General features: G+C 46.6%; 1 protein-coding gene across 4 annotated transcripts in view; it reads right to left on the bottom strand.

Annotated features, from left to right (window-relative positions):
* Window positions 1-24111, bottom strand: part of POLE (DNA polymerase epsilon, catalytic subunit) — a 379412-nt gene that overhangs the window by 276671 nt on the left and 78630 nt on the right. For all 4 annotated transcript variants that reach the window (XM_029570995.1, XM_029570997.1, XM_029570993.1 and 1 more), the window contains exon 8: window positions 8738-8818. In XM_029570995.1, the coding sequence (XP_029426855.1) occupies window positions 8738-8818 (81 nt within the window). The remainder of the gene's footprint in view (window positions 1-8737; window positions 8819-24111) is intronic.

Below are 24111 nucleotides of genomic sequence, written 5' to 3'. Positions count from 1 at the left end.
AGCCCTGAGGGTACACATCGGTGGTGAGGACCACTTGAGGCAGAGCAGCTTGGAAGGAGAGCCCTCTTGCCAAGTTGGAGAGATTTTCCCGCCAGGACAGAGACACTAGCAGAGGGTCCTTCACCGCCATGCGAGTTTTGAGGTCCTGGGAGGCCTGTCGCCATTGGAACCACAGGGTCCATTGAGCCCTCCACATACACAGGCGGGTGAGAGGGGTCACATGGATGGAAGACACCATGTGGCCTAGCAGGTGAAGGAGAAGGCAGGTGGACACCTGCCTGCTGTTCCGTACAAGGGTGGCCAGCAAGGCGCGGGCAAGAGCCCGATCTCTGGGCAGAAACGCTCTCACTTGCGTCGTATCCAGTCTGCTCCTATGAAGCTCAGTTGGGGAGATGGACAGAGATGAGACTTGGGGTAGTTGATAAACTCCAAAGTCTGTAGCGTCTGCACCGTTAAGGCCAGAGCACTCAAGGCCCCTGTGTGGGAATCGCTCTTGACCAACCAGTTGTCTAGGTATGGAAGACATGTACCGACTGATGCCTGAGAGAGACGGCCACCACGGGTAGGCATTTGGGCTGAGGCTAGCCCGAAGGGCAGCACCCTGTACTGGTAATGGTCCTTCCCCATCACAAAAACCTGAGGTACTTTCGGTGGCCGGGGAAGACAGCTATGTGAGCATAAGCCTCTTTGAGGTCAAGGGAGCAAAGCCAGTCTCCTCTTGCGAGAAATTTGTTCAACACCCTGAGGTCGAGGATGGTGCACAAGCCACTATTCCTCTTTGGGATGAGGAAATACCTCGAATAGAACCCCTAGCCCTGCTGATGGTGAGGGACCTGTTCTGCAGTGCCCACCACAAGAGGGCAGAGAGTTCCGTCTGAAGTATAACCAGTTGGGCAGATGAACTCCCATGATGGATATGGAGGGAGAGGCCTCTGGGAGCTGGCCGAAGTTTAGACGGTACGCCTGACGAATGATAGAACAGACCCAGTGGTCCGACGTGATCTCTTCCAATCAACGGGTGAAGCTCAAGAGCCTGCCTCCAACCGGGGGATTCGATATCAGGGGTACGGTCAACTGATTTTTGCTCCCCCGCTGCCAGTCAAAAACCCTTGGCCGAGGCTTGCTGGGGTGCCAGCTAAGGTCTAGGTACTCACTGCTGGTGAGGGCGGCCCCTGAAGCTGGTGTGCAAGCCCTGGAGGCTGGAGGATAATAATTCCTCTGCAGGTAAAAGATCTTCCGGGATCACAGCCTAGAAGACTTCTTGGCCGAGGACAGGACGTCAGAAGCGCTAGCAGAACGCTGTCTGAAGGACCATCACACCTTTCATTGCGCTACAGCATCCTGGACTTATCCCCGAAGAGGTTTTCACCTGTGCAGGGGAGGTTGGCTAGCCTGTCTTGGACCTCCAGCTGGAGGTCAGAGGCTCTGAGCCATGCCATTCTCCTGGCGCCGATGCCAACCACAGCTACATGGGCCACTGTCTCGAACACATCATAGGTGGAACACACCTCATGCTTCCCAGCTTCGAGACCCAGCAGGACAATGGCCGAGAGGGCCTCCTGTTAAGTTAGGCCCTCTGCGAAGTCCTGGACCCGTTTCCAGAGACTGTGATTGTACTGGGTCATATACAGCTGGTAGACAGTGATGTGGGCCACCAGTATGGCGCCTTGGAAGACTTTCCTGCCCAAGGCATCCAGCTCCCTGTGTTCTCATTCTGGAGGGGCAGAGGCATGGGTGTGGGATTGCCAGGTCTTTTTCAGGGCAGACTCCACGACCACCAACTGGTGAGTGAGGTGCCACTTCTCAAACCCTCAGCCTGCTGCACCAAGTAGATGGCATCAGCCTTTCTATTGTCGGGGGAGATAGAAATGGGGTGCTCCAGGGAGGATGTCGTGGATAGGAACCACCATGATCTCCTTAGGAGCATCGAACTGGAGAACCTCCAGCTTCTTAGATCACGCATCCTCTGTGAGCAGTTGAAAGGGTATGGCCTCAGCCATGGCCCTGACAAATCCTGCAAAGGACAAGTCCTCGGGGGAAGAATGGCACTGTTCCTCCAGAGGGGAGGGCTCAAAGACAAAGTTGTCTGAATAAATGGAGGACAACTCCGTGTCTCTTCCTCCTCACTGAGACCAGCGTGCCTTGGGCAAGGTCCATGAAGGGTATCAGTCCTGGGCAGGCCTTGAGGGCACCGCAGGAATAGACTGTTTCCCTGGCATCGAGGGGACTGGAGGCTGCGGGAGGCAGGAAGGACCTGGCAGGGGCTTGGGGAACCGTGGCCTAAGGAACACTGTACCAGACGCATCTTCCTCCTTGGAGGATCCAAGAACCGGGATCGCTCCAGTGGAGGGATTCAGTGGCCACTGAGGAACAGAGGGTCCCTCAGGCACCAGCTGCATTGGAAGGGCACCCAGGAGGATGTCCAGACGCTCTAGCAGGGGGGCTAGCATTGATGGCGGAGGCTCAAGCATTGGTATGGGGGTCGGTGGCCCTGGCAGCTCAACTCTCTGGAGAGCCTTAAGCACCGCCTAATGCAGCCTGCGGTCCAACTCCTCCTGAAATTCTGGAGTGGCCAGGATTGAGGGAGGGGGGACCAGGCGTCACTGGCTCTTCCTCGGGTCTCCGACGTGGCACAGTGCCCAGCACCAGTGTTGGTAGAGAATGCCTAGGACTATTGGGGGCATCTGAGAATGGGGCCTCTGATGGCCGGTGTCGTTTCGATGGCAGCCATGCGGCTGCTGGTGCTGCTCCAAAACCGGAGCCGTGTGTCATAGGCGACACCTGGCGATTCTTGCACGATCTCCCTCAATGCTCGGCCCAGTCTTTCCCCGGCGCCAAGGAAGTAGAAGATCCTGATGTCTGGGACAGCGGTGAAATCAAATATCTATCACCGTCCCCACGATCTTTGGAGGTACTGGCAAGAGGAACAGCCAGGGGAAGCATGTCAAGAGGCTCCTCACGGCCCCTCAGCATCAATGGAGATGATACAGGAGAAGAAGGAGCAGACTTCAGGCTCCGAAAACAGAGCTCGGAGAGACAATCTCTGCTTCCTCGGGTTTCCAGAGGAAATAGATGACTGGTCTCTTTGTACCATGTTGGAGGAGTGGATTCCTGAACCCATAAAAACATAAGAAAATGCCATACTGGGTCAGACCAAGGGTCCATCAAGCCCAGCATCCTGTTTCCAACAGTGGCCAATCCAGGACATAAGAACCTGGCAAGTACCCAAAAACCAAGTCTATTCCATGTTACCATTGCTAATGGCAGTGGCTATTCTCTAAGTGAACTTAATAGCAGGTAATGGACTTCTCCTCCAAAAACTTATCCAATCCTTTTTTAAACACAGCTATACTAACTGCACTAACCACATCCTCTGGCAACAAATTCCAGAGTTTAATTGTGCGCTGAGTAAAAAAGAACTTTCTCCGATTAGTTTTAAATGTGCCCCATGCTAACTTCATGGAGTGCCCCCTAATCTTTCTACTATCCGAAAGAGTAAATAACCGATTCACATCTACCCGTTCTAGACTTCTCATGATTTTAAACACCTCTATCATATCCCCCCTCAGTCGTCTCTTCTCCAAGCTGAAAAGTCCTAACCTCTTTAGTCTTTCCTCATAGGGGAGCTGTTCCATTCCCCTTATCAATTTGGTAGCCCTTCTCTGTACCTTCTCCATCGCAATTATATCTTTTTTGAGATGCGGCGACCAGAATTGTACACAGTATTCAAGGTGCGGTCTCACCATGGAGCGATACAGAGGCATTATGACATTTTCCGTTTTATTCACCATTCCCTTTCTAATAATTCCCAACATTCTGTTGCTTTTTTGACTGCCGCAGCACACTGAACCGACGATTTCAATGTGTTATCCACTATGACACCAAGATCTCTTTCTTGGGTTGTAGCACCTAATATGGAACCCAACATTGTGTAATTATAGCATGGGTTATTTTTCCCTATATGCATCACCTTGCACTTAGGTTTTAGGTTAAGAGGTTGAAGGATTAACCTTTCAACATCCATGCCGTCAGGGACAAGGTCTGAAGATTGGGATGGCGTAGGCATCCGTCGTTTTGAGTGATCAGATGCGGGTCTGTTCCCAAGGGAATGTGCCTGCGGATGGAGAGATCCTGGAGTATGGGAAACCACACTTGGCGTGGCCAGTGAGGTGCTATCAGGATCATGGTTCCTTTGTCCTGACGTAGCTTCACGAGAGTCTTCAAGAGAAGAGGAAGTGGAGGGAATGCATAGAGCAGACTGGTTGCCCACGAGAGGGAGAACGCATCTCTGGGCGGAGAGCGCTCGCTCCGAATGAGGGAGCAGAAATTGTCGACTTTGTGGTTCTGAGGGGACGCAAAGAGGTCTGTCTGAGGATATCCCCATTGTTGAAAGATGAAGTTCGCTACCGAGGGGTTGAGAGACCACTCATGCGGTTGGAAGACACAACTCAGTTTGTCTGCCAAGACATTGTCCACTCCCGGCAAGTAGGTGGCCCTGAGGTACATCGAGTGGAAGAGGGCTTCCGCCCAAATCTGCGCAGCTTCCTGACACAGAAGGAAGGAGCCTGTGCCTCCCTGCTTGTTGGTGTACCACATGGCCACCTGGTTGTCCGTCTGAAACAGGATGACGTGATTTGACAGGCGATCCTGAAAAGCCCTGAGAGCATATCGCATTGCTCGAAGTTCTAGGAAGTTTATTTGATGTTTGGCTTCCCCAGGAAACCAAGACCCTTGTGTCTGTAGATTGTCCACGTGGGCTCCCCACCCGAGGCTGGAAGCGTTGGTGGTGAGAATGAGTTGAGGATCTGGCCCTTGAAAGGGCAATCCCTGGAGGAGATTGTTGTGATCTTTCCACCAGGCGAGAGACAGACGGAGTGGGTCGGTGATGTGGACAATGGTCGACAGAGGCTGAACAGCTTGAATCCATTGTGACCTCAGAGTCAAATGCATGAGCCTCATGGCCAGGCGGGCCATTGGTATGACATGGACTGAGGACGCCATGTGTCCTAGAAGGACGAGGAATTGGCGAGCTGTTGCTGTATGCTGAGACTGCAACTGTTGAGCGAGAGACACGAGGGTTAGCGCTCGTTGTTGAGGTAGAAAGGCTTTTGCCTGCAAGGTGTCCAAGTCTGCCCCAATGAACGACAATGTTTGAGATGGGACTAAATAGGATTTTTCGTAATTGACGAGAAATCCTAGAGAAATTAGAGTGTGTAGGGTCAAATCGAGGGACGACCGAGCGGCTTGCTGGGTTGGAGCCCTGATTAACCAGTCGTCAATTCTTGACTCTGGTGGTCGCCTGGTGACTTTCCTCTGGAGATTTTGCTCTGATCAGCCAATCGTTCAGATACGGGTGTACGAGGATTCCTTCTTTCCTCAGTGTCGCCGCCACTATCACCATGATCTTGGTGAACGTCCGAGGGGCCGTAGGTAGTCCGAAGGGTAGCGCCCGGAAATGGTAATGATGGTCCAGTATCGCAACGCGTAGGTAGCGTTGATGGGCGTGGTGGACCGGGATGTGGAGATAGGCTTCTGATAGATCCAAAGAAGTCAGGAATTCTCCCGGTTGTACTACCCTTATGACTGAATGTAGTGTTTCCATGCAGAAGTGCGGTACCCTCAGGTAGCGACTGACTGTCAAGGTCCAGGATGGGCCGGAACATTCCCTCCTTCTTGGGAACGATAAAATAGATGGAATAGTGACCAGAATTTTGTTGGTGTTTGGGCACAGAGGTTATTGCCTTTAGGCTGAGTAGCTTTGTCAGCATGTTTTCCACTGCCGTCCTCTTGGAGAGGGAGTGGCACGGTGATCTCACAAATTTGTCTAGAGGGATGCTGTGAAAGTCCAGATAGTATCCTTCTCGAATAATGGTTAGGACCCACTTGTCCTACGTTATCTCGACCCATCTTTGGTAGAAGAGCGTAAGTCTGCCCCCTATGGCTTCTTCCTGTGGATGGGTCTGCTGATTCTCATTGTGTGGTGCAGCCAGGGCCTGCACCTGAGCCGGCTCCCCTCTTGTTGTTTTGTTTGTTACGAAAGAACTGGCCCCTGCCAGCAGGGCGAGATGCTTAGTATGTGTTTTTGTACAGTCTAAAACACTGGGCTCCTCTGCCCTTGTTTCTTCGGGGAGAGGGGCATTGGTTTCTTTTTTTCCTGTCCTCCAGTAATCGAGGTACTGGGGATTCGCCCCATTTGTTGGCCAACTTCACCAGTTCGCTTCCGAATAGGAGGGATTCTTTAAAAGGCATTCTCGTGAGTTTCATCTTGGAGGTGGCGTCAGCCGACCAATTTCAGAGCCATAGTTGCCTTCTGGCTGCCACTATGGATGAGACGCCCCTGGCTGAGGTGCACACCAGATCAGAGGTTGCATCCGTGAGGAAAGATATCGCCGGTTCTAATGTTTCGGCGGAAGTGTTTGCGTCCCTGGAGAGAAGTAGCAGGCACGTGTCACCATGGCACAGCAGGAAGCAATCTGCAGGGACATTGCTGCGACATCAAATGATTGTTTAAGGATGGATTCCTGACATCTGTCCTGTGCATCCTTGAGTGCAGCTCCTCCTCCAACTGGAATGGTAATGCGCTTTGAGACAGTGCAGACCACGGTGTCCACTTTCGGGAACCCTATGAGTTCTTTAGCTGTGGGTTCCAGGGGGTAAAGGGCCCGTCCTCCTTTGAAGTTGGCCTCCGGGGTATTCCATTCCAGGTCAAATCCGTTGTTGTACGGCCTGCAGCATAGGGAAATAGCATGAGACCTGACTGAGACCAACCAAAACTGGGTTAGGCTTTGGCTCCGCTGTGGTACTTGCGCCAGGGATGGCCAGTGTTTTCAGACTCAGAGACAAGAGATCTGGTAACTCTTAGTGTTTGGGTAATTGCCAGGTTTGCCCTCTGTTGGAAACAGGATGCTGGGCTTGATGGACCCTTGGTCTGACCCAGCATGGCAATTTCTTATGTTCTTATATTCTTAACTCGTCTTTGGAGAAAAATCACATCATGGTTCGGTATGGTTCCATCCCTGGAGGGATTTCCCCTTCCTCCAAGGAGTCAGGCTCTTCTCCCGAGGTTTCTGTGTTCCCTAAGGGGAGGCATTTGCCTGGAAGGGGCGTGTCTCGAGGGATCAGAGAAGGGCTTGGAAGGTTTTGCTCTTCTGGTGGAGGCTGTGGCTGTGTCACAGGTGGTACCGATTGTGCATGGACAAAGGTTTGCAGGTCTTTGAAGAATTCCACCCAAGAAAAGGTCCCTGGATCCATATTGAATCCAAAGGAGTTCTCCGAGGTGCCCAGGATACAGAGGTCCGGGGTACTATCATTAGTGGAGGCGGACTCCTCTACTGTCTGAGGAGGGCCTTGCTTCGGATCCTCTTGAGCCTCTTCGCACTGCAGGCATAGGGCAGAGGCCACTTCGGATTGCGCAGCTCTCAGGTGGCAGGCAGGGCAGAGGGCTTTTCCCTTGGCTGGAGGTGCCATGATTCATGCATGTGGGGTGGCTCAGAGCTCGTATGTGAGCGTGCCGGGGAACTTAGTTGTGCGTGCAGGCCACTATTTGTGCATTTAGTGGAGATGTGCGTGCCGCTGTGCGCACAGCTCAGTTGTGCGGACAATACGGCGATCAAGGGGGGGGGGGGTGGCACCGACAACACCCCCCCCCCCCCCCAAAGAGGGTCTCCATGTGAGAGGACCCTCGCACTGGATCGGGGTCTAGACCACATGGGGCTGCTCAACCCAATTTAACAGATGCCAGGAGGGCAATCTGTGCGGCTATCCGAGCCTCAAAGACCGGAGACTAAGAAAGTTTTCTACCTTACCTTGTCTCAGTGCTTCCTGGTCTTGTGCCGGGCAGTCTCTGGCTGTGGGGGGAGAGGGAAAATACCTTCACCGCCGCACTTGGTATTGCACCCGCTGCCTCTCAGCCGCTCAGGGCTAAGTCCATGCCAGGAACCGGCTACCGGACTGAGGCTCACTTCTGAGGGATCTTGGAAATCACCTCAGGAATTCTCGACTGGAGGAGGTACCTTTAGGTATCACTACAGGAGAGCGGGGCTTGTCTCGTAGAGGTAAGATTTTCTTTCTTTGGTTTGGATTTTCTAACGCTGTGCAAGCATGTGTAGTGTCCCTAACTGCTTCAGAGACGGAGAAATACAGAAGAGCTAAGCTTCCTGCACGGGTATATGTAGGCGGACGTCAGATTGAAATCTGACTCAGTCTCCCAATTGCTCTCAGGAGCACACTATACCCATTGGTCCTGAGTCCATTTGCTACACGCTAGGAAACAGCCTCTTCTGTAATCATCACATTTTCAAAATTCTAGAGAGGCCGCCGATTCTAACCCCACAGTAATTCACAGTCCCAGCATACCCAAAGTGCCTCCCCATTCTTTATAGGGCAGTTCTGCAAACTGTGCACCTGTGTATTTTCCCTCCCTCAACTTGACCCGATCCCCTTTTCCATGCAGGGGAAAGAACATGAGCAAGTACATCTGGAACACATACACAGTTAGCCATTCTTGGAGGGCAATCTTTAAAAGCTATTTTTACATAGGTAAACACACATTTACTTGTATAGAAAAGTTTGACAATTGTTGCGTGTATGCTACATTCATCTGCACCAACTTCATAACTGGAAAACATGGATACACCATATATTGAAGAAGTACACAATTGAATTGGAGTTTTGGCATAAACCAATTGTTAAACGAATGCTTAACATTTTAAACAAAAAAAAAAAAAAGGACACTCACTGGTCGCTCTACCAGGTCATCTCGTCGAATTATTTCAGGAGGGTAGGTACTTCCCCGGTAGCGAACATTATACCAATGAGCCTGCAACAGAGAAGAAAAAGTCTTACAAGATACCATCAGAAACAGCTTCAGAATCAATGATATCAAGCCAGTGTGCTATCCATCTCAGTATAGATGTGGACTGCTCAGCCTCCACCGACAGTAGCTCAATGGAAAAACAAGCATTTGCTAGTTAGATGCAAAATACTGATAACGCAGACAAAGATTTTGAAAGAAGTTTCTGTATAGGCAGAAATTCACAATAAAAACTTTCAAATATATCCAACGCAGAAAGCCTATGAGTCAGTTGGACCGTTAGATGATCAAGGGGTAAAAAGTGTACTTAGGGAAGACAAGGCCATTGTGGAAAGGCTAAATGAATTATTACTTCAGTGTTTACTGATTAGGGTTTTGGGGAGATACCCATGCCAGAAATAGTACTTAATGATGATGATTCAGAAGAACTGAAAAAAAAAATCACAGTAAACCTGGAAGATGTAATAGGGCAAAATGACAAACTAAAAACAGTAGCAAATCACTTGGACCACATGGTATACACCCCAAAGTTCTTGAAGAACTCAAAAATAAAATTGAAGGCCTATTACTATTTGTAACCTAACATTAAAATCATCTATTGTAGATGATTCACATTACATTGGCCACCCTCCAATCTTTAAAAAGGGCACCAGAGATGATCTAGGAAACAACAGATTAGTGAGCCTGTCAGTGCCAGGAATAAATCATAGAAACTATTCTAAAGAAGAAATTTTTCCTTACCTGTTAATTTCTTTCCATTAGTCCTGCTACACTAGTCCAGGCTACACGAGTAATCCAGTATACCACTACCAGTTATTACCCATTCCATACCCAAACAAAACCTATTCATTAGAAACCTAAAAAATCTCAATTTAGATAACCTCTCTAACGTTATTTCATTTCCTCTTGATTTCTCCCACTCTATCATCTTTGGAACAAGTCTCTACCTGGAATCAGATTCTAAGTCAGGGTTGGATAAAACCTTCAATTGCTTCCATGCAAAAATTCTCATAGTTCACCCTGGTATCATTCGAGGTTGAAAACCCTCAAAAGACAAACTAGGCATTTGGAACGCTCTTGGTAGAAAACTAAATTAGATTAAGATGAGTTTCTTTTAATCAAGAGTACTAAGCATTACCTATGTGAGGTCAGACTTACCAAGAAAAATAATTTAAGGCTGTCATCGCAAAATCTGAGAATAAACCAAAGGCCCTTTTTAACTTTGCATCTGAGGTCTCGTTTCAAGTCTGTTTTCCACTCTTCTTTAACCACTCTCTCAGTGATTTTTTAACTTCATTTCATCGCAAAGTTAGTGACACCAGAGCCACTTTTTCCCCACCAGGAGCATGTCCAGATCAGTCCAATCAGGATCCTGAAAACCTTCAAGAAGTAAACCCATCTATTCTGATCCTTCTTAGATCTCAGAAAGCAGATGTTGTACCTATTAGTAAACTCGCTGCTTTCAACAAAAGTTTACCTGATGCATTCTCATTTGCTACTTAAACTTCTTAACCCTGTCTCATCACCTTTACATCCTATGCCATTTCATATAGTCAAAAGCCCTGATTTAGGACTTGTGCTTTTTATGGCTGACATTGTAAGTGTTAAAACTGGTGTTGACAATCTTCCAGCTTCTCTCAAATCTGCACTCATCCGTCCTGAGTTAAAGAAAAATCAGCTTGATCCTGAGGTCCCTGAGATTTATTGTCCTGTTACTAACCTTCCTACTCTTGCTAAAGTCATTTAAAAAGTAGTGGAATTTCAATTATAAGCATTTCTTTTAAAAACTATGGCACTTCATCCTAAGCAGTCTGGCTATATAAAGGAAGGGACAAAATACCGAAACAGCTCTTACCTCATTATTTCATGAGATTGGTCTCTGTCTGGATAGAGGTGATGCAGCTCTCTAGGCTGTCTCGTTCTCAGTGCTGCCTTTGATATGGTTGATTATCAGCTTCTACTCAATGGACTGTTTGATTTTGGTATTAGAGAAAACTCTCTACAATGGTTCAAATCTTTCTTAGAACGCACTTATAGCATTAGATGGAATTCAGAGCTTTCCACCTCTCTCCCACTTCTTAGTGGAGTGCCCCAAGGTTCCATTCTTTCTCCTGTTCTCCTCAATCTATATCTCTCTCCTCTTGCCACTTTAATTCAGAGTTTAGGCTTCTATGGGGATTTCCACACTGATGGCATTCAGATTCTTGCTAGCTTTAAACCAACATCCATTAACACACTGTCTGATTTTAATAACTTTCTTCAAATGTTTCTGTTACATTCTTCTAAGCTTAAAGTCAGTCCTTTAAAATCTGAAGCCATTTGGTTTACTCATTTCTCTTTCTACTGCTCTCCCAGGTCCAACCATGGCAGGCTGTGCCATTCCAATCAAGGATACAGTCACTATATTAGGTATTACTTTTGATAGCCAGTTCAATTTCTCTCATCATATTTCCAGCGTTCAAGACTGTTTATTTTTTCCTCAGATCTATGTTGTCTTTGGCCTTTTTTTGGACAGTTCTGATCTTAAAATTTTATGTCTAGATTGGACCATTATAATGCTTTATTATATGGTCTATCAACAACTCTACTTAAGCAACTTCAACTGGCACAGAACACTCCTGCAAAGGTCATTTTGTTGTAAATCTAAATATAATCACGTTACTCCCTTTTTGGCTGATTCACACTGGCTTCCAGTGTCCCTTCGTATACAATTTAAAATTGGATGCCTTACTCTTAAGGCCTTGGATTGGGGCATTCCATCTTATCTTGCCTCATTTCTTCTTACCTTCCTTCTCGCCTGCTACTTTCTTCGCAATAATGTCTAGTGCTGACTTCTATTTGAAATATTCATTTTGAAAATTCTAGAGCTATTTGCTTTTCTTATTTATCCCCTTACCTTTGGAACTCCTTACCTCTCAACATTCATCTGTAGAAAGATTTCATAAAATTTAGGAAAGCACTTAAATCTTACTTGTTTGTACAAGCTTTCCCACGTTTGAGTAACACCTGAACTCGCTTATACATGCCTTCTCACATTTTTACACCTGGCCTGATTCTCTGCTTTTCTGGTTATATTTTATTCTTTTGTATTGTTTTGCTCATTTTATTTTATGTATATCGACCTGACTTTTGATTTATTTTTATCATTTTATTATACTGTATTATGTTTGCTTTTTTTTTTGTTATATATGTTTTATGCTATGTCTTTGCTAGTTTTAAATAGTTAGTTTTACTAATTTTTTTACATCGCCTTATTTTACATTTGTAATAGCAATTAATCAAGTAAGAATGAACACTAACAAAGCTCCAGAGAACAGACTCAACTTCAATATTGATCAATGCCTCAATTTGTCAATTTTTAGACCTGCTTTTATTTTTTATTTTTAATCATAAAGGGAGAAACAAATCATCTTGGTCTGCAAAGCCTCTAAATAAAAAATAAATTGTGCAACAGTAGGAAGAATAGAACTAAAAAGCATTCAGTCAGCACACAAAGACATGGTCTTGAAGACACTAACTAAACAGGCCCTTCTTCCTGGGTAGGTTCTGGACTGGAATAGGAAGACGAATAGAAAATAAATTAAGGAAAATGTTGTTCTTCCATGTCATCCAGTTACACCAGTCCAGGCTACACGAGTGGGAAGTACCAAAGCTCCACTACTCTGAGTGGGCAGAAGCAAGAGTTGCCTTAACACAGCCCCAACAGCAGTATCTTCTTTGGTCAAGACATCAAATCTATAATGCTTAACAAATGTATGTAGGGAAGACAATGTGGTTGCTCTGCAAATGTCATCAGGTGATACTGCATTTACCTGTGCCCAAGAGGACGACAGAGTGAGCCTGGAGGTTGACAAAAGGCCTCTTGCCACTGACTACACAGGCAAAGATCCATCGAGCGAGAGTAGCTTTGGAGACTGCCTCTCCCTTACGTGGACCTCCAAACAAGACAATCCATCCTTCTTGTGAAAATCATTAGTCACCTCCAAATAACACATGAGCAATTAGTGAACATCAAGTCATCTCAGGAATCTGAATTCATCCTTACATTTCTCCTTTGAAAAAGCTGGTAGAAACACTTCCTGACATATGAAATTAAAGGAGTTGTCCTCAAGTAGGAACGAATTGGCCAAAAAAAAACCCTATAAAATTCAACGAACTGACCTTGGCAGGAAAGAGCTTAAAGTTCTGATATATATCTACTGGAATAGATTGCTACCAAGACGACTGCATTCAGGGAGAGATCCTCGAGAAAAATACATCTCAAGGGTTCAAATGGAGGCACTGCCAGTGCCTTCAGCACCAGATTTAGATCCAGCTGAGGAAAGAACAGGTGGAAAGGCAGATTCAACCACATTCTGGAGAAAGTGAGCTACATCAGGATGTGCCACCTCAGATGCCACTCAGATGTCCTCTGTAGCAAGAAATGGCAGCTACCTGCACCTTTAGGGAATTTAAGGCTAGACCCTTAAATTAAAGGCCTTTTTGGAAAAAGTTCAGAATACAAGGAATCTCAGATCTCCAAGGAGAGTCAATGCTCCCTACAGAACAAATCCTAAACTTGAATATAGCCCAGTGAAGTGGAATTCTTCCTAGCTTTCAGAAGCATAGATATCAGAGGTGGAAAAACCCTTTCTGTACAGCTGCCTCCATGCAAGAGCCAAGCCGCAAGTCAAAATAAGAGTTGGATCATCCATGGCGATTGGACCCGGAGCCTGCAGAAAGTGTAGAGGGCCATCAATTTTCAACTGCATGAGATCCGAATACCAGGGCCTTCTTAGCCAATCCAAGGGTCACAAGATCCAGAGGATTGTAATTCATTTTGACTTTGCAGAAACCTGCCTATGAGAGGACACAGTGGAAAAACAAAGCAGCTCTACCAATGACCACAGTTGAAGTAGAGTGTCAATACCCAGTGCGCCGACCTCCCTTCGTCAGATGAAGAACCAAAGGATCTTGCAGTTCTTGTGGGTCACCATCAAATCCATGTGGGGGGAGGCCCCACCATAGATAGATGAACTGGACGGTCTCTGGACTGAGCTCCCACTCTATTGGATCCAGGAGAATCCTGCTCAGGAAATCCACCTGCCCAATCTGACCCAAAGTGGACCGCCAACAGGAGTTGAAGGTTCTGTTCTGCCCACAGGAAGAGTAAAGCTCATTTCCACTTACACACCACAACTCCTCAAATGCTTGTTCACATAAGCATTGTCAGAGAGAACCCGGACCGCCTTGCTTTGGAGGATAGAAAGAAAATGCTGTAATACCATTTTCCAACCGGATGATCACCAAAAAGCTTCCAAACTGCAGATACCCTCGCCGCCTTTTCAAAAAAACATCGTAGGTGGACCTCACCTCATGTTTTTCCGCCTCCAGACCCTGCTGTACCACTGCCGAGAACGCATCCTGCTGCTGTTGTGACAGGCGTTCTGCTAGCTCCTCGACATGCTTCCACAAGTTGCAGTTGCACTGGGTCATGGATAATCGATAGGAGGCGATATCGGCAATGAGCATAGCTCCATAATAAACCTTCCTATCCATGGCATCCAGTGCCCTGTGATCCAGGCCGGAGGGGAAGAGGCATGGGTGTGGAAACGCGTGGCTTTTTTGAGAGCGGATTCCACCACCATGGATTGGTGCGAAAGATGACGTCTCTCAAATCCCAATGCCTGTTGGACTAATTAGATGGCATCTGCCTTCCTATTAACAGGAGACACGGAAACAGGATGTTCCCAGATCCTGAGGAGTAGTTCCTTAAAAATATCAAACTGGGACAGCCACTATCTCCTTTGATGCGTCGACAAACTAGAGGCTCTCCAGCATTTTATGCCGAGCATCCTCTTCTGTGAGGAGCTGAAATGGCTTGAGCCATGGCTTGGACAAAGCCTGCAAAGGACAGATCCTCTGGGGCAGATAGACACCTCACATCTGGCTGCAAAGGTTCCAAAAGGAAATCACCGGAGTCTTCAGAAGACGACTCCATGGTATCATCACCCCATAGGTCATACAAGCCTCTCTAAGGTCCCCCGTCCCCCCGGGGGCCGGTGTGGATGGTCCCTGTCCAAGCTCCTCTGTTTTGGCGCCAAGGGCATTGACAGCCCCGAAGGCACAGAGACCCCCGATGGCGCAGGAACAGGATCGGGAAACTCTGGATGCAGGACCAGCAAACCCAAAGGCGCCGATGGCCATAGTAAATCTTCCTCCTCGAAGGACCCAATAATGGGAATTGTTCTGGAGAAGGGCATCGACGGCTGCTGAGGAACCAATGGTCCTCCAGGCACCTGTTGTGTTGGAAGGACACCTAAAGGACATCCAGACGCTCTACAGCGCAGGGACCGGTGCCGGAAGCTGTTCAATACCCCACAGGGCTCAGAGCACCGCCATTTGAACCCTACGTTCCAACTCCTCCTGAAGGTCCGGTGAAGTTAAGATGGATGGCAGATGAGGAGGACGAGGCATTACCAAAGCCTCCTCAGAGCCTTGAGGCTTGGTGCCCAGCACAGACACCAGTGGGGAATGCCTGGAATACCTGGGTCTGATAGAAGATAACGCCTCATCTCCACGGGGTCGCTTCCATGATGGCAAGGCGGCCACTAATGCCACACTGGTTCCGGAGCCATGCGCCGATGGCAACCAGTGACAATGTTTGTGGGACTTCCTGTGATGCTCGGCCTGGTCTTATCCTGGCACCGAGGAAGCTGAAGAGCCTGATGTCCTGGAGTGCGACGACACTGGAGACGGCCTACCACCAGCCCCTCTCTCTCTCTCTCAAGAGTTTTATTTTATTTAACATGTTTTGTATACCGTATATTCGGTTTTGCCGAATATATATAAGATGCGCTATATATATACATATATATATATATATTACATATATATATATATATATATATATATATATATATATATATATACACACACACACACACACACAAGTTGCGCCTGCCGCTGGCATGGAAAGGTACGGCGTATCCAACGACTCTCCTCGGCCCCTAGGTCTCAATGCCTCCGATTCTGGAGTGGATGGAGCAGACCTTTTGGGCTCAAAAAGTTTCTCCATCTTATCCAGATGGGCACGACAGCTCTTGGGGGTCATTTGATGGCACAAATGACACCTGCGGACATCGTGCAATGCCCCCAGGCAGAGGATACAAACCTCATGAGGGTCAGTAATCAACATGGTCTGCAGGCACTGGGGGGCACCTCCAAAAACCAGATGCCGCCAAGAAAAAACAGCTAGCGAGCGCTCAATGGCCAGCGGCCACCTGGGAGCGACACGATGGGAATCGACCACTAGAAAGGGGAGACCTACTATGCCGCCTAACGGGGCACCAACACTGACAAGCGAAAACAAATAGAATGGGTAGAATGTTTTAGAAGACACTAAGAGCAGTAGCTCCACCATCGCGAGGCAGTTACTTCGTGGGGGGGGAAAAAAACCTTAAGAGGGATCCCTCCTGGATAGTGGCATGCTCAGTGTACCAGTCAAAGTTCTAGAAACTTTGACAAACATTTTCTGTGCCAGATTCCATCGGATGATGTCACCCATCTGAGAGGACTACCATCCTGCTTGTCTTAGGAGAAGGATAGTCATTTTAAGTAAGTGAATGCAAAGGCAGATGCAGCCAGGCAAGCATCGAATTTTCAGTCTGCTCTTGTAATTTAGAGATATTAATAGAATAAAGAGTGGAAAGATCCCTGGGGAGCCAAATACCCAAGTGTTTAATTTGATTTCCAGCCCATTTTAAGAGGAATATGATCCCCCCAGATATTAGTGTTCCAAGAACCCAGTGCCATAGCCTCAGATTTATCAAGATTTAACTTGAATCCCACAAGGGGACCATAGTCTGCAATTTCTTGCAAGGCTGCTAGTAACGATTAGATAGGATCGGTAACGTGTATCAATAGGTCATCTGCAAACACCATCAATTTGAAAGTGAGATTCCCAAAATCTATCCCATGTATGTCCACAGAGGAATTGAGAATTCTTAAAAGGGGATCTAAAGACAGTACAAAAAACAGTGGTGACAAGAGGGCACCCTGGTGTGTCCCTCTTGATAATATAATATCCCTAGAAAACTCCCCATTAACTAATATGGTAGCCTGTGGGTTAGAGTAAAGTGAATTGAGAAAGGAGATGAACTAGCCATATGCGCGACGTACCTCAAAAAGAAGCAGCTAATTCACCCTATCAAATGCTTTTTCCACATCAAAGCTAACTAATAAAGAATTTAGATTCTGTTTAAGAGAGAAATCCATGGAAGCCAGTACTCTCCTCATCCATGGAAGCGACAACTCTTACTCTCCTCTACCCCTGACAAACCCCACCTGCCCAAAACTTGGGCAAAAAAAAAGATGACAGATGATCCGCCACAATCTTTGCCAAAAGTTTAATATTGCAATGGGGAGCCTGATGTGAGGAGAGAGAGAAGCCCCTCAGTGTTCCTGGAACCACGACTGTGTTGCAACACATATCATCAGAAGCTGAGAGAGAGCAGCTGAGCGCCAAGCAGAGGTGGGATCAGTGACATCGCCGGTGAGAGACTGCCCATAAAATCGGCAGGCAAGCGGTGCACCGCTGCCACGCGCTCCCAAGGGGCGAGCAGCTTTGCCTGGCTTAGCCCAGGGAAGATCAGAAGATCGGAGGAAGCAGTCTGTGAGTCCAGGAATTTGAATATTGGTGAACTTTGCTAGTCTAGTCCCTCCCAGATTTATGGGGAGGAAAAGAAAAGTTAAAAGTTTTCCCATATCCCCTATAACACAGAGAGACCCGATGGACGACCATGTTTTTTCAACGGGTCGAATCGCCACTAGAGGACAGTGCAGGAGGGCAGTTTTTGGCCTCCTTGAGTCCTGGCGCTGGACCACCACTGCCCCTGTAACCGTTGGCTACATTACCAGATGGGTTTTTTAATCTAGAACCTCGCAGCCCCCAAAAAGGAAGTGGCTGTGTGGATTCTTGAGATCCAAAAACGAGTGATCATTTACCTAATCTTGAAGGAGAATCAAAGCGGCTTGAGCAATGGCATATTGATCCACCTAAAGATGTAACACTAAAGGACATTTGGAAAATAATGTAAAAAATGAATGAAAACATTTCTCAAATGAATATATCTTTGACAGCTATAGTGAATTCAAATAGATTACAGATTGAGGAACAAAAAAAGGGTGTTTCTAATTTGAATGAAGAAATGGTGAAGGTAACAACTAAGTTAAAACTATTGGAAGATACTGAAACTATCCATATAAGGGATAGTTTTTCTATCCATAAAGAATTGGAGAAGATAGAAAACATGATGAGGTATAACAATCTACGTCTGATTAACTTTCCCCAGACGAGACTTTTATCTCCAATAAAAATTCTTAAAAAATATTTGCGAGATCTATTGTAATATAAAGATAAAGATATGCCATTAATATCTAAGATTTTTTATTTTCCAGAAAAATTGGTAGGACAGAGAAAGGAAAAAGTTGAGACTTCAACTATTAGTCTCTTCTTTCCTCGAGGAATCTATAGATATCATACAGAAAATAGCATCTTTATTTGTTTCTCTTCAATTAGAATCTGACAAAGAAACTGTTTAGAGATTTTCTCAAACAAAGATCTTAATTTCTGTGGTCAGAGAATATTTATGTTTCCTGATGTCTCAAGAGCCACGTAGGCTAAGAGGAGACATTTCCTTACCTTGCAAACTAAATTGCTGGCAATTGGGGCTAGTTTTTTTTGTTTTTTGTTTTTTTTTTTAATAAATATCCCTGTATGTGTTATGTAACTTTTCAAGGAAATAAGTATAGTTTCTCAGACCCATTACATTTGGAGACTTTTTGCAAGAAAAAAATATAGAAGGAAGTAGCATAGATGATCCAAAAGAAAGTTAATATCTCTCTCTCTTCAAAATGGTATATATGGTTAAATAATATATATTGAGATACCAGAAATTGAGTTTATATCTTTTTTTTTAGTTATTAGTATCAATATTACTTATGTATATTTTTGTTTAAAGATTTTTTGAATGAAAATTGAATAAAGAAGTAAATTGAAAAAGTTTAATATTGCAGTTCAAAAGTGAAATTGGACAGTATGAGCTAGGTAAAGTAGGATCCCTTCCCAGCTTTGGAAAAACAATTATGGCTGCTTTACTGGCACTCCATTCCTTAAGTGAAGGGTCAGAAAGGCATTCAAAAAGCTTGCCTAGAGGCAAACAGACATGGGCAGCCAAGATCTTATTAAATTCATTGGGTAGCCCATCGCGTCCAGAAGATTTACAAAGTGCAGAGAATTTAATTGCTAGTAACAATATTGGAAGTGTGACTGGAGCATTTAAGCACTGGAGATCCTCCTCAAACACACAAGGCAGAATAGTCTTAGCCAGATAGGCCTGAATGGAAGGGATCTCACAGGGTTCAGTCCTATAAATGATATCAATAATGTCTTTGGAAGAGTGTTTTACATGACCCATGTTATCTTGCAAAGCTAATATGTGGGTCTTACCTTCCCAGGATCGAACAATATTTGCTAAAGATTTCCCTGCCTTGTTACTGTATTTAAAAAAATTTGTATTTATTATAAAGTAAACTTTTCTTTGTTTTCTGGTGAATGAGTTTATTTAAGGCACTTTGGGCTGTATAAAATTGAGTGTGATTTGTGACAGAAGGGTTCTGACAGTATTGTCACTTGGCCAGTTGGAGTTGTTTTCCTAGTCACAGAATACCACCCACAAGCTCCCATTTCTTTTTGGTAACATAAGCCTCACCATGCAGTATAGCTTTCACGTCTTCCCGGTAAAGGACAGAGTAATTGGTGTTCCTCATTAAAGTGGGCATATTCCCTCCATTTAACCCTGAGATAAGTGTGAAAAGAGGTATCGTAATAAAGATGAGGAGGTAACCTCCATTTTTGACTAGCTGATAAAGGAGAGATCCCTTCAATACCAAACCATACAGGCATGTGGTCCGAAATGACTAGAGGGCCAATTGTAGAACCAACCACCTTCGAGAAATAAGCCTTACTTACTAGTAAGTAATCCACACGTGATTTTGAGCCATGTGTCCTAGAGACATGTATAATCCTCCTCCAAAGGATGGAGGACTCTCCACACATCTATCAGGTCCAAATTACTGCACAGAAATGGGAGACCATCTGTAAGATCAGCACGAGAGGGGAGTCAAGCTGGTTGTCTATCAATAGTGCTGTCTAATACCATACTGAAATCCCCACCAAGAATAATGGGTAACGAGAAAGTGTAGTAAAAGAATGTTAAATATTTTAACACACAACACGAAGGAGATGCAAAATAAGTAAATGGTCCAAAATGGAATAAAGTTAATTCTCTCTCAAGTTGTTTTTTATTATTTTCAAAATAAAGCGGCTGCTCCAGAACTCAACATGGTAAATTACAGTTGTCAAAACAGGTCCCCCGACACGGACCCGTGTTTCGCTCCAAGCTGCGTCAGGAGGGACTAGCAAATATATTTAAACACTGTAAATCGAAACAGAAAGTAAAAACATGTCAAAAGCTATGGACCCTATAAAATGGGCTAACTTATAAATGACGCTGAGACACATACCTTAGTGAAGATGTCATGATGAAAATAGTTCAAGTCTAGGAGAGTGGACAGTACTGACTGCAGCGTCCATTTAAAGGACCGGGTTTTGGCGCGAAGCGCTACACCAATCAAAAAGCACAACACAGAACACGTAAGCCAATAGAAAAGGGTGAAAAACTAAATAAAATTAAACCATTCTATTTCGTTATTAAATCCTTTAGGAGCTAGACAGTCCAGTTTAAAAATCCATTTTTGTTCCCTGCGTAATAAAATTTCTGAGAAATTACCCCCGCGCACAGCGGGGGAACAACATCAATGATCGGGAACTTAAGGTCTGCTTCTGTATGTGATTGCTGAGACCAATGGGAAACCAAGGGAGCTGTTTCACAACCAGTCCGAATATTAGACCTATGTTCAATGATCCTAGTGCGCATTGACTGAATAGTTTTGCCCACCTGCAACTTAAGACATGGGCACACTATGACATAGTGGTGGAAAAATTAAGATGTTATACATGATGAGTAACTGGTTGTTCAAAGGTGGAGCTAGGTAACCCATGAGGGCATACAGAACAATGGCCACAGGGTGAAAAACCTGAAAAAGGAGGAAGATTTGGAGATGTAGTTTCATTTCACTGAGAATGAACTAATAAATCTCTAAGATTAAGGCAACGTCGGAATGTAAACCTTAGAGGAAAGTCAAAATATTTATGTAATGCCAAAATGGGCCAATGGTGACTTATAATGGTCGTGAGATCCCAGGTATGAGTAGAAAAGGGTAAAATGCAATTAATACATCCTTCAGAGGAACGGGTTTTAGGGGAGAACAAAAGATCGCGATTTGTAAAAAGTGCTTGTTTAAAAGCCTTCTGGGATCACGTGATGTGGTGGGCTCGGTAGCTGCATGCTGACTGAGCTCCGGCCATCACCCCAGCCATACAGCTTTTAAATACCACATTACGCTGACTATTTCTCTCCAGCTGCACCCATCTTTTTCTTAACTATTAGTGCAACTCTGCACGAAAGCTCTGGCGACATATGGCCACGAGGGCGGTGAAAAAAGACAAGGAGAACACGCGGGCCCCGGAGCCCAAAATGGCGACCGTCCCTGCCTTAGGGGAGGATACGGGAGAGGAATCCTTGGAAGATAAAATCTCTAATGCGGTGGTCTCAGCATTGGATGTCCGTCTACACCAATTATCTGAACAAATAGCGGAGGTAAGAGCCTCCTTTGCTGAAATTGGCTCCCACGTGGACAAGGTCGAGGGTCGGGTATCGCTTACAGAAGATGATACTGGTGCCTGGTGCCCTGGAATGCCGCATGGAAGAACTGGAAAAAAACACTAAAATTAGAGACGAGAAATTAGATGATCTTGAGAACCGGTCATGCCGGAATAATCTTCGGTTTGTGGGCTTCCCTGAAGCACTTTTGGAAGTGGATATTCCGCATTTGCTTGAGGCCTGGCTACTAAGCATGATACCATCTTTAGGCGGTTGATAGACCACTGAGATTGTTCTCTGGACCACTGCCCCTGCACCAACTTTCCCAGACAAACCGCTCCCCAACCTGAGAGACTGGCATCCGTGGTGACAACTGTGACAACTGTCCAGTCGGACATTATCAGGGGTAATGCCCAACACGTCAGATGATCAGAGACAAGCCACCAGTCGAGACTGACTCTTGCGGAGTCCATAAGTGAAGCGGAAGGTGGAACTGTTCTGACACCGGATTCCAGCGGGACAGCAATGCGGATTGTAAGGGACGCAGATGAGCATAGGGGCCAGAGTGGAAGCCATGGATCCCAAAACCTTCAGGTAATCTCTCACCTGCGGTATCTGCAGGGACAACAGGTGCCTTACATGACTCTGAAGCTTGAATACACGTTCTGTGGTGAGGAATACTCTGCCCTGCTTCATGTCAAACAGAGTTCCCAGGAACTCCAGAGACTGTATAGGGGTCAAACGACTTTTGGCAAGGTTGACCACCCAACCAAGCAATCGCAATAGCTGTAGAACCCGGCTGACCACTGTGACACAGAAGCTCTGACTTCGCCCAAATCAGCCAATCGTCCAAGTAGGGATGCACCAGAAAGCCTTCTCTCCGGAGTTGTGCAGCGACCACCACCATCACCTTGGTGAACGTGCGGGGAGTGGTGGCTAGGCCGAAAGTAAGAGCCTGGAACTGATAATGATTTCCCAGAATGCAGAGCCTGAGGAACCTCTGGTGAAACGACCGGATGCAGATATGGAGATGTGCTTCCGTGAGATCTAGAGAAGCCAAGAACTCTCCTTGTCGGATGGAGGCGATGACTGACCGAAGAGTCTCCATTCTGAAACACGGTATCCGAAGACACCTGTTGACTCTTTTTAAGTCTAGGATTGGTCTGGACTTCCGGTGATGACGTCACCAGGAGCGGAAGTGAGGGTTTGAGCTCCGTAGCCCCCCTGCAGTTCTTTCCCTCCCGATCGCCCTAACAACGGCGGCATATCGCACAGCATTTACTTCGGGAGTCTCTGTAGATCGATGGGACCCCGAAGCGGGTGCTTCTGCCTCTCTGGATGGTGGATGCCGGCAGATTAAAGCTGGGCCCGGAGCTGCTGCGGCGCGGCCAAGATGGCGGCCGCCATGCGGTGCGGCCCGCTGGTCTTTTAATCTCAGGGAAGCAGCCTGACGGCGTTTTTCTTCCGGAGCCCCGTGGTCATCCCCCAGAGGGTTGGATCAGCTAATGCGCCCGATGGGACTGAGGTGAGCCGCGATCTGCAGGAGCAGCTTTCGAACCGCGCTAGCCTATGCTTCAGAGGTACTGTACTTGAGCCTGCTGGGGAGGAGGGGCTGGAGCTCGGGGCCTCCCTTATTGCTTAACCTTTTGGATCCACTTGCATTCTGGGCCCAGCGCCTCTTCCCTGGAGTGGCGCACAGCTGGACTGTGTCAGTTAATGGCTCCCTGGAAGGTATCTGCCGGGTCTAGATAGGAAGCTCAGCCTTGAAAGACAGCTGCACAGAGGGTGGTGGCTGCTTGCAGACCCAGACAGCGTTGTTGCACCTCGCTGGTTCCTTGGAATTCTCTTATTGATGTCTCATACTGCACTCTCTGGTCTTGTTGTTACATTTTATTGATTATTTGGAACATTCCTTCTCAGATACCTCAAAGTACATTCCACTGGCTCCTTGGAACTTTATTTCTCAGATATCTCATACTTTACTCCCAGGTTTTGCTGATCTTTGCTTATTTGGTGCACCCCTCTTCAGATATCTCATACTGAACTCTTGGGCTGTGTTGCTGCGTTCCACTGGCTATTTGGAATTTTCAATCTCAGCTCTCTCAGTGTACGTCTTCTGACCGGCGTCTGTATAGCTGCCCGGGGGGCGGGAGCCCCTTGCTGTTTGGAGGAGGGGGCAATGCGACGGAGGAGCGCGCGGAAGAGTGCCGTCTGCCGGTCCCACAACCTGCTGTCAAGATGGCGGAGACCCCTGTAGGTGCTAAGGTTCTTGATTCGCTGTCTGCAGATGCTCTTCTTCAAATCTCTCAAAGTGTCACAGCAGCTTTAGACCTTCGCCTTACTAAAATACAGGCATCTATGGACGACATTAAATCGGCGTTGGAAGGTCAGACAAAACGATTGGATGAAGCGGAACATGTTCTGTCGGATCATGGAGACCGGCTGAGCGAGTCGGAGCGCGGTGTGGAAGCGCTACAAGCTACCCAATGAGACTTGCTGGCCAAAATTGAGGATTTGGAAGACAGAAGTCTGAGG

Source organism: Rhinatrema bivittatum, chromosome 11, assembly GCF_901001135.1.
Source record: "Rhinatrema bivittatum chromosome 11, aRhiBiv1.1, whole genome shotgun sequence".
Classification (NCBI taxonomy): Eukaryota; Metazoa; Chordata; class Amphibia; order Gymnophiona; family Rhinatrematidae; genus Rhinatrema; species Rhinatrema bivittatum.
The sequence above is the reverse complement of the archived record's forward strand: the minus strand, read 5'-3'. Positions and strand labels throughout refer to the sequence as shown.